The sequence below is a fragment of the Fringilla coelebs genome (assembly GCF_963513975.1).
Source record: "Fringilla coelebs genome assembly, chromosome: 3".
Classification (NCBI taxonomy): Eukaryota; Metazoa; Chordata; class Aves; order Passeriformes; family Fringillidae; genus Fringilla; species Fringilla coelebs.
Window position 1 is genome coordinate 89,349,451 of NC_140030.1, and position 10,043 is coordinate 89,359,493.

General features: G+C 54.2%; 1 protein-coding gene across 1 annotated transcript; it reads left to right on the forward strand.

Annotated features, from left to right (window-relative positions):
- Positions 1 to 3,269: 3,269 nt before the first annotated feature.
- Positions 3,270 to 9,342, forward strand: ZFP36L2 (ZFP36 ring finger protein like 2). The gene is made up of 2 exons (XM_084203416.1): positions 3,270 to 3,539; positions 4,065 to 9,342. Exons 1-2 carry the CDS (start codon positions 3,489 to 3,491, stop codon positions 5,475 to 5,477), a joined length of 1,464 nt encoding a protein of 487 aa, XP_084059542.1. The 5' UTR covers positions 3,270 to 3,488; the 3' UTR covers positions 5,478 to 9,342.
- Positions 9,343 to 10,043: the final 701 nt, after the last annotated feature.

Here is a 10,043-nt window from a genome sequence, read left to right on the forward strand (position 1 = left end):
CCCATAGCCGAGGGCTGTGACTGGACGTGTGGCTGCGGTGTGGCTGGGCGTGTTGTGCGGCCCCGTACGCCGTCATTTCGGTGTCCTTGGAAGAAGAACACGTCCGATGAACGCCTGGTTGCTTTCAGCCTCTTCACCTGATGGTGTCTGAGCGCAGTGTAGCCCCAAATCTCGGTGACGCCCGGGTATGCCCGAGCGCTTGTCCCGCGGCCGGGCCCGGCTCTGCGGGTGCGCCGCGCGGCCGCCAGGTGGCGCCGCAGCACCGCCGCGCACGGGCCGGGTCCGCGCTCCAGCCGGGACGGGATCGGGATAGCGCTCCCGGAGTGCGGGATCGGGCTCAGCCCGGGCAGGGTAAGGCTTGGGCCGGCGCTGCTCTCTTGAGTTTAAATACTCTGCTGTAAATACAGCTAAGCTGCGGAGCTGGGTCCAGTGGACATCTGAACGCTGCACAGAATCACCACTTTAAAAAAACCCAACAAACAGAACTTAGGAATAAAAGTCTAGTATTTGCTACAAGTTTCCAGGATTCAGGGTTACTTATATAAGAAGTAATTTATGGTGAAACTTGAGGCTTCAATAGGCAAAAGAGAAATGTTGGAATCTGAAATGATGTTTCATAGAATGCTCGCTATCCAACTTAATGAGCCATGCTGTGAATTAGGCTAAAAATTAATTTGTATACATCTGGTTTGAGTTCCTGGGGAAAGAATAGCCCAGATTGTGTCTGGAAGCCACTCTTAAAAAAATAGTCAAGACCTGTACAATTAATTAACAGCTGCTGATTCTGCCACATCTTTCCATCATTTCTGAACTAGTGTGGCAACAGCTTCTGTAGTAGGAGACAAAAAGAACTTTGTATGTATCAAAATCACTGTAAAGTTCTGAGACCTTGCTCATGTCAGTGGATAGCATAAGACTATCTAGTAACATTGGCTTCTTTTTTAACTGGGTAGGATTTAAAATGCATATGCATTTATATTTGATACTGGCAAGTCGATAAATGCAGCCAGGTGACAGCACAGCAATAGACCCACAGTGACCGTAAAACCTGGTGAAGCCTTGAGGACTTGGTTAATCAGTTACCAAACAGCTCAAAAACTCGGTCTTCCTTATTGTAGTTTTAAGACACAACTGGAACCTCTGTCATCCCGCTTGCGTTTATAAGAGAGCAAATAAGAATTATATCAGTGCACATACATTTCACCACACGGTGCTGATGATGGGTTACTGTGTAACTACTCAATGAAGAACCTTTAGACCCCGAGGAGCGATTGCAGGAGAGAGTTAGCAAAACCTGATGCCAGAGCACTTATCGGCCGTGTGTTTGATCAAAGTCAGTTTATCAAAGTATTCGTCCCAATGGCGTTGACACATTGATCCGTGCATGATTGTCACAGTAAACTGTTCCCTCTGTTGTCTGGCGGGCAGGATCAGCTCCGAGGTGATGTTTCCATCGCAGAGTTGTGTGGGAGGAGGAAGAGTTTGAACTCTGGTCAGTGCGGAGGCGACTCCGACCGGCCCCGGAGAAGGTTATGGGAAGCGATACGCGTTCCGGCGGCTCCCCGTGTGCGGGGCAGCGCCTCTCGCCGGGACGGGAGCTGTGGCCCCGGCTGGGCGGGAGGAGGGGAAGGATGAATCCCGGCACCGCTGGGCGGAGGAGCGGGCTGCCGCTGGGGGGCGGCACGTCCCCGCCGGCCGGCGGGCAGCGGGAGGGGCCGGAGATGGGAGCGGGGCCGGGAACGGGGCCAGGAGCCTGCCCGGCCGAGTCCAGCAGCACTCGGCGAGCGGGGGACGGGCCCCAGGGGACTGCCGGGACGCGGGAGGGAGCGAGGTTTGGGCTTTCCGCAGCCCAGCTCCTCGTCTTTCCCGGGACATTTCGATCCCCGTTTCCGGGATCGTCCGGCCGTGGGTGACGGCTCACGGGCGGTGGCAGGGTCCGCCCGCGTCCTCCCTCCCGCAGCGGCGTGGGAGGTGGAGGACGAGGGGAGGAAGCAAAGGAGCGATTGAGCCGCTGGGCAGAGGGGGGCGAGTGCGAAACCCGTGGCGAGGGACTCTGTGACACCCCCGCCCCCCAGCCCGAGGTTCCTTTCCTCTGCAAATGTGTTTGCACAGCGCCGCGCTCCTGCTGACGTGGTCGGCTTTGCTCCCTTGGAGTGCCCGGGACTGCCATCCCGGCTCGGAAGCTAAAGAGGATCAAACGCCTCTGCTGGCTTTAGCAGCCATAAAACTTTACACGTCCGTCCGCCTCTGTTCTCCTTCCCATTTGTCCCGGGGCCGAGCAAACGCGGGAGAAGACGGGGGTGCAAAAGAGCCGCCGCCGCCGTTCCCACGTCGTGTTTGCGCGGCCTTATCGGCGCGGGGGGGTGGCGGGGGTGTTTTGCACGGCGGCTCCCGGCCCGCCTTGGCCGGCGGCCGGCTCGGTCCCGGGAGGGCGCCTCGCCGCGGGGACCGGCCGCTGCCTGCGCCAGCGGCCCGGCGGTGGGGCGGGCACCTGGGGCGGCGGCCGGGGGACTCGATGGGTCTCACAGGACCTTGGCGGGGATGAGGAAGGAAGGGGCCGAACGTGGAAGAGAGACGTGGGAGGGGTGCGGGAAGGAGATGCAGACGGGGTTTGGTGGGGGTAGTTTATCAGTCAGGCCGCTGCGAGGATAATGCCACCTCGCCTCCGCGCCTGGCCGCCAACCTCTCCCAAACTTCAGAAAGAAAGTAAGCGCCAAACCCGAGGTCCCCGAAAAGAGGGAAGAAGCGGAGGGGCGCGCAACCCGTGCCCGGCCCCGTCCCGCCAGCCGCACCGGGGCAGCGCGGTCCCGACCTTTGTTTCAAGCAATTACGTGGCAAAAGTTTATTTTCGGCGGGGCGCGGGGAAGAAGTGTCCCCGGCGCTGCCGCGCCTCTCCTGCGGCCCCGCGCGTCCTCCACTCGGCGGCAGCCGCCACCCGGCTGGGGACGCGGCCGCCGTGCGCGGGCAGTGGCAACGAGGGGGCGTCCGGGAGAAGAGGGGCGCTCCACAGGGGCCGAGCCCGTAGGGCGCCATGAGCGCTGCCTCGGCTGGTTCCCCGCTTCCCCCGCCTCGACCCGCCCGCGCTGCGGGCGCACTGCAGCACAGGCGCTCCCCGCGAACCTGCCCCGCCGTCGCTGCCAGCGCCCTCTGTAAGACTCGGGGCGGCCCGGCCGGTGGGCTGGAGCGGGGCGGGCCCGGCGGGCTGGAGCGGGGCGGGCGGAGCGCGGCACCGCCCCCGCGACGAGCGGCGGCCGCGTTTATATGGGAGCGGCGCGGGGAGCCGCCGAGTTCCCGCAGTTCGCCCGCTGCTGTGCAGCCGCCGTCGCCGCCTCGGCCCGGCACCCGCCGTCCCGCCGGGAAGGAGTCGGGACCGTTTCGGATCTCAAGCAGACGGCCCTCTCCTATTTAGTCGTGGCTTTTCCAAACCCTCCGAGGAGAGCGGGATCTTTCGGTCCTTCCTGTATATCCGACCATTACAGGATCTAGAAATGTCGACGACACTTTTATCTGCCTTCTACGACATTGACTTCTTGTGCAAGGTAGGGAAGAGCGCGTTTGGCTGGGCGGGACGCGGTCTGCCGCTGCCGCCATGTGCAGAGCGACGCTCCGGGCTACCGGGGCAGCGCGGTGGGGCGGGAGGCCCGTGCCGGGCCGGGCTCTGCGGGCGGGTCTGATAGCCGGCCGGGGACAGCGGCTGACGCAAGGCTGCGAGCCCCAGAATGCCGCCCCATGGCCTCCCGGCGGCCGCGCTCGGGGCGGGCTGGTCCTGCAGCCGCGGGGGAACCGGGCCGTTCTGCAGCCCCTGCCCGCATGTTGCGCTGCTAGGAGAAACTTTTGAAAAAAGTTGCAAATGCAGCAGAGCTGGCGTGGGGACTTCTCCCTGGCGCTGTCTTGCCCCGCCGGAGCTACTGGCAGACCCGTTTTACGGGGCTGTCGGGCGGCGCGACCCCCGCCTCGACTCCCGCGGCGGTGGGGCGCCGTGGCCGTGGGCAGGCGGTCACCCGCAACACCCTCTCTCTCTCCCGCTGTCTCCCCCACCCCCTCCCCTCTCCCCGCCCCGGCAGACGGAGAAGTCCCTGACCAACCTCAGCAGCATGCTGGACAAGAAGGCCGTGGGGACCCCGGTGACCCCTCCCAGCTCCAGCTTCGCGCCGGGCTTCCTGCGGCGGCACTCGACCAGCAACCTGACGGCGCTGGCCGGTGGCTCCAAGTTCCCCAGCCCTACCGGCTCCAGCTCTTCTTCCACATCCTCCTCGTCGTCGTCGTCATCCTCCTCCTCCTCCTCGTTCGGCAATCTGAAGGAGACCGGCTCCGGCGGAGGCGGCGGCAGCAGCAGCCCCACGGCCCTGCTCAACAAGGAGAACAAGTTCCGAGATCGCTCCTTCAGCGAGAACGGCGAGCGTAGCCAGCACCTCATGCAGCAGCTTCAGCAGCAGCAGCAGGCGGCCGGCAAGGGGAGCGGCTCTGGCGGCGGCGGCGGGGCCCCCATCAACTCGACGCGCTACAAGACGGAGCTTTGCCGCCCCTTCGAGGAGAGCGGCGCCTGCAAGTACGGCGAGAAGTGCCAGTTCGCTCACGGCTTCCACGAGCTGCGCAGCCTCACCCGCCACCCCAAGTACAAGACCGAGCTCTGCCGCACCTTCCACACCATCGGCTTCTGCCCCTACGGCCCGCGCTGCCACTTCATCCACAACGCCGACGAGCGCCGCCCGGCGCCCGGCGGGGGCACGGCCGCACCCCCGCCGGCCGCCGCGGCCGGGCCGCACCACCACCCGCACCACGCGGCCCCGCACCCCGCCGGCAGCACCGGCGACCTCCGCGCCTTCGCCCCCCGCGAGCACCCGCTGGGCGGCGGCGGCTTCGGGCACCCGCGCGGCGGCGAGCGGCCCAAGCTGCACCACAGCCTGAGCTTCTCCGGCTTCTCCGCCCACCACCACCACCATCACCCCCCGCACCCCCACGGCACCGCCCCGCCGCCGCCGCCGCCCGGGGGCCGCCTGGACGCCGCCCTGCTGGAGAGCCCCGGCGGTTCGCGCACGCCGCCGCCGCCCGCCTCCGCCTCCTACTGCGAGGAGCTGCTCTCGCCGCCCTGCGCCAACAACGCTTTCGCCTTCTCGGGGCAGGAGCTGGGCAGCCTCATCGCCCCCCTCGCCCTCCACACCCAGAACTTCGCCGCTGCCGCCGCCGCGGCCGCGGCCGCCGCCGCCTATTACCGCTGCCAGCAGCAGCCGCCGCCGCCCGGCGGGGCCTGCCCGCCGCCCCCCGCCTCGCCGCCCTTCAGCTTCCAGCCCCTCCGCCGCCTCTCCGAGTCGCCCGTCTTCGACGCGCCGCCCAGCCCGCCGGACTCGCTCTCCGACCGGGAGAGTTACCTGAGCGGCTCCCTCAGCTCCGGCTCCCTCAGCGGCTCCGAGTCGCCCAGCCTGGACTCGGGCCGCCGCCTGCCCATCTTCAGCCGCCTCTCCATCTCCGACGACTGAGGGAGGACGGGGCAGCGGCCGGGGGGGCCCCGCGGCGGCCCTGCAAGTAAGTTACCGAACGAAGAAAGCGAAACCTCTCCTTCCTCTCTATTTTTGGTTGGTTTTATTTTATATATCTATCTATCTATACACCGAGAGCTGAACAAAACGAGAAACAAAGCATTTTGCAAAAGGGCAAATGACACGAACTGAACAAACCTATTTTTATAGAGAGACCTTGGAAGAAGGGGATTTTTGTTTCGGGGTTTTTTTGTTGTTGTCGTTCTTTGGAGACAAGTTATGATACGCACCAGCAGCAGCCATTCCATCTGTGTTCGAAAAAAAAAAGCAAACAGCATTAGAAAAGACAGCACCAGAAAGCAACAAACAATCCGGGGAGCACCGGTTCGCCAGCCCAGCTCCTCCAATCCTGCAGACACACAGAAAAAAAGTTACAAACTAGTTTGTCTTTCAATCCAGTTCAAATAAAAACACAGAACATACTAAACCTATAAGCTTTTTTTTTAGGAAAAAAAAAAAAAGAAAAATCCAACATCCTGCCAAGAATATGCCTTGATAACAACCTTCTTTTTTATATATATCTATATATTATTATTATAACAAATGCTAAAACCTTCATTCCAAAGTTTAATATTGGTTCCATTGCCACCACTTAGTGGATGTTTGGCTTTTAGAACAATTTTTTGTTGTTGCTTTATTTGGAAGCACTCAACTGAGTTTAGTTTGTAATTGTTGGAGAATAACTGCTGATTTTTTAAAATTTTTTTTAGCTGTTTGAGTTGATTGCATGTATGAGTCACTGCACACAACTCAATATGAAACTATTTAACTTATTTATTATCTTGTGAAAAGTATACATTGGTAATTTGTTCATACTGTATTTATCGGGTATGATGAAAAGCAATAGATATATATTCTTTTATTATGTTAAATTATGATTTTCATTATTAATCGGCAAAATGTGGAGTGTGTTCTTTTCACAGTAATATATGCCTTTTTGTAACTTTCACTTGGTTATTTTATTGTAAATGAGTAAAATTCTTAATTTAAGAGATGGTATGTAATATTTATTTCATTAATTTCTTTCTTTGTTTACGTAAATCTGAAAGATTGCATGGTTTCTTTATAGAAATCGGTCTCGATGCTGTGGAAGTAGTTTGCGGAATTTCTATGGGTTTTTTTTAGAATGTAAATGGTTGTAGCCCGTCCGAGTTTAAAAACGAGAGAAAGAAAAAAAAGACTGACTTAGCAATCAGACTTCAAAGTGGCAAATCTAATTCAGACTTGTTAAAAATAACCAAAAAGTATTTTTGTTGCCTAACTCCACGAATCACACTGTGATATAGTCTCAAAGTATGTAGCAATAATTGGGGGTCCCAGTATTATGTCTCACAGTGCCTTCTTGAGGGTCCACGCTTGCCTTAAATATCTCTCAACCAAATAAGTATTTTTCCTAATGCTTGAGATAATTTGAATGTAGGGATGGGTTTTAAGTACAGCAAAATTTCGCCACTCTATTTTATAAGAACAGAGGCCATCTTTGGATCTGAAACTTTCTATAATACAGGAACATATCTTGTTTATTGAATTCCAAAACCTGTAATTTTTTTTTTCCTTATGTAGAAAGTTGGGAGTTTTCCAAAAGTTTCCTGGACGGTGGATGAATGAGCAGTAGCTTAGTTTTGTTTGTACATAGGTACAGATTGAGCACTATGTACTCTTTTGGACTACTTTAACAGAAGTATGTATTGAATGTAACTAAAGGATAAGTCAACTTGAGTTGTAATATATTTTTCGGGAGTCAGTTCACTACAGATTATGTGAGACTGTAAACTTTGTACTGTAAATGTTTTGTAGTTCTCCCAATAAAATTTTTTGGAAAAAAAAAAAAAATCAACAACCCCAGTAACCCTTCCAAGTGCTGAAGCCCTGGCTGCCAGGCAGGAGTATTGCTGAACACCACCACCCCCAATCACAGATATGTCTAGCTACAGATTAACCAGTTTGCACTGCCACTCCAGGCCGCTCCTGCAGCCCTCGCTGGTCGGTGGCCAAAGTTAATAAACGCTTCCAGAAGGTTCGGGAATGTCAGCGGTGTACTGTATCCTGCTTTGCTTTTCTTTTTTCTTTTGCCTTTTTTTTTTTTTTCAAATATTTTTTTAATTATTTTTTTTAGAGGATGGAGAATCAAACCTCTGCTGCTTCTAGTGTAACAGCTGGAGTGGAAAAATCAAGCAGTGGCATTTATCAATCCCATCGCTTATGGGGCTATGTGAACGTGCCATTAGCCTTCCTGCCTTGTTTGGGGTAAGGAGGAAATGGCAGTTTGGGTAATAAAAAGCCATAATTAAGGTTTACCCTTTGTCCCAAAAGCTTTGTTCCTCTTCACTCACAGGAATGCGGACTTCTGCCTCAATGCTCCCATCACCCAGCTGAGGGCATATCTGTGTTAATCGGGCTAGCATTAAATGTGCTAATCAGTTTTCAGAGCTTGGGTTTCAAACAAATTACCTTTTCGAGGCTGTATTTATATAACTAAATACTTGGCAGCCTGGGGACTGTGTGAGTATTAATACTGGAAGAATTTTAGCTAATATCTCCACAGTTTGGCACCCTATTCCAGTCAGTCCCTTAAACTTTTAAGTCACGATTTCTACCAGCTTATTTTTGTTCTTTTGTCATACTAATAATAAATGTTGTTACCATTATGGCATTTCTGCGCTGCCTGGGCTGCCACAGCACTTTCTATAAATACAAGATAGAATGTAATACCAGTGCCATATGTTTGTGTAACAAACCTTGGACTGACACTTAGTTTAAAATTAAAACAAACGTAAGCAATGTATGACAACACAGCCCAGCTACAGCAATCACCTTTTTTTTAATGGACCCAGTCTGACATTTCGGCCCAGAATTGCTCCCTTTGATTCCCAGACTGATTTCTGATCAAACTACTTTTTGTTGCTGTCTGCACAGTGGCACTGAGCTCTGATGGGTCCTTCCCCAGGCATCCCTGGTACAGATGCTTTGGCTGCAAGTAGCAGGCTCATGCCAGTGTTTTGGAGGAACAGAGAGTGGCTGTTGGTTTGACCGGTGTCTATGCTGATGTCTTAACTCACTTTTGGGATTTTGAGATTAATTTTCACACTAAAATGCATATATAAGGAGTGCATGCCTCATTTAATTTCAGATTTTCTTTCTTTAGGTACAGTTTTTGCTTCTCTCACTCGCCCACCCATTCCCCTGAGCCTGCCTTTTTCTTGCCACAGTAGATAAGGACCTTATTTATTTTCTGTATTTCCCTTATCTGGGACGGCTGTACTCCCAACAGTGCAGTACTTCCATCTTCCTGTGGTTTTCTGTTGGTTGAGCGGGATCTTGGTGAGGGTGCTGGGCTTGGCTTTGGTGTCTCCTGGCTGGAAGAAGAGCTCTGGAAGCTTTAGAGCAGCTGCCCCACATGAATCGCAACCGTGCTGATGTCAGTGCCAGTGTTCTGTGTGTTAAAAAGTTGCCGCCAGGACAGGAGGGGTGGTGGCCCAGCGGTGTCTCCCAGCTGGCTGCTGGCATGCCAGTGAGTGGGGACAGCTGGGCCCGAGCTGCTCTGTGCCCAAGTGACCCTCTGTGCTGCACCCTGCTCTGTGTGTATCTCAGAGTGTGCTGCAGCCTGGCCCCTCGCAGTTCCGCCGTTCAGAGATCCAGGAGTCCTTGAACTGGGAAGATAAAGCGTCTGTTTCTTGTGCTGAACAATCAAGTGTTAACCTTTAAACCGGTGACTTATGTTGTTGGCTTAAGCAAATGTTCTCTTGCTTTCATTTCAAAATTCAGCAAAGCGTGTAAAGCTGGTCAGGCCATTCAGAACTTTCTGATACATTGCAATAAATCGATTAATACTGTGTAAAAAATAAACTGGTTTTTTTTTTTCCAAGAGCTTTGTGTTAAGAAGGAACTCTAAGGTTTCAGCTATTGCCCATCAGAGTTGTGATATCTCTCTTAAATGCTGGAGCACTTAAAATTACTTTAAATGTCTGGTAAATGGGGCCTTTACTAATCATTGGCTAGGACTGAGGCTTGCATGTTTGTTTTATATTTTAGTCTGAAAGGAATTGTGTCAGAATCTTAAACTGGTAGAAATTGATGTAATGGTATAGGTCTCAAAATATGGATTGATTTAAAATGGTTTGGTATGATCATTAGGGGATTTTCAAATTTATTGAATTAGTAGTTTTGATTTTTATTCCCTAATCCTGTCAGCTTCCTGGGGCCTTTTTATTTGTTTGGCTTTTCTCAGCTTGCCTGTGTCAGGTATAGTGGTGTGCTGTGACTCCTGTTGAGTGGAGGGGTTGCACACCACCAAACACACTCCCAGCAGAGTGCCATGGAGCAGAGGGATGCTGCTCCTCACCAGCTGCGTCCTGGGCTGATTCCACTGTACACCCAGGGCTCCCTTCATTTCAGGCGTAGAGCCTGGGGGTGCAGAACAGCTGTGTCACTCACACACAAGGGCAGGTGGCCAGGGGAGGAGCTGGTGGCCACGGGAAGAGCTGGTGGCCACAGGAGGAGCCCACA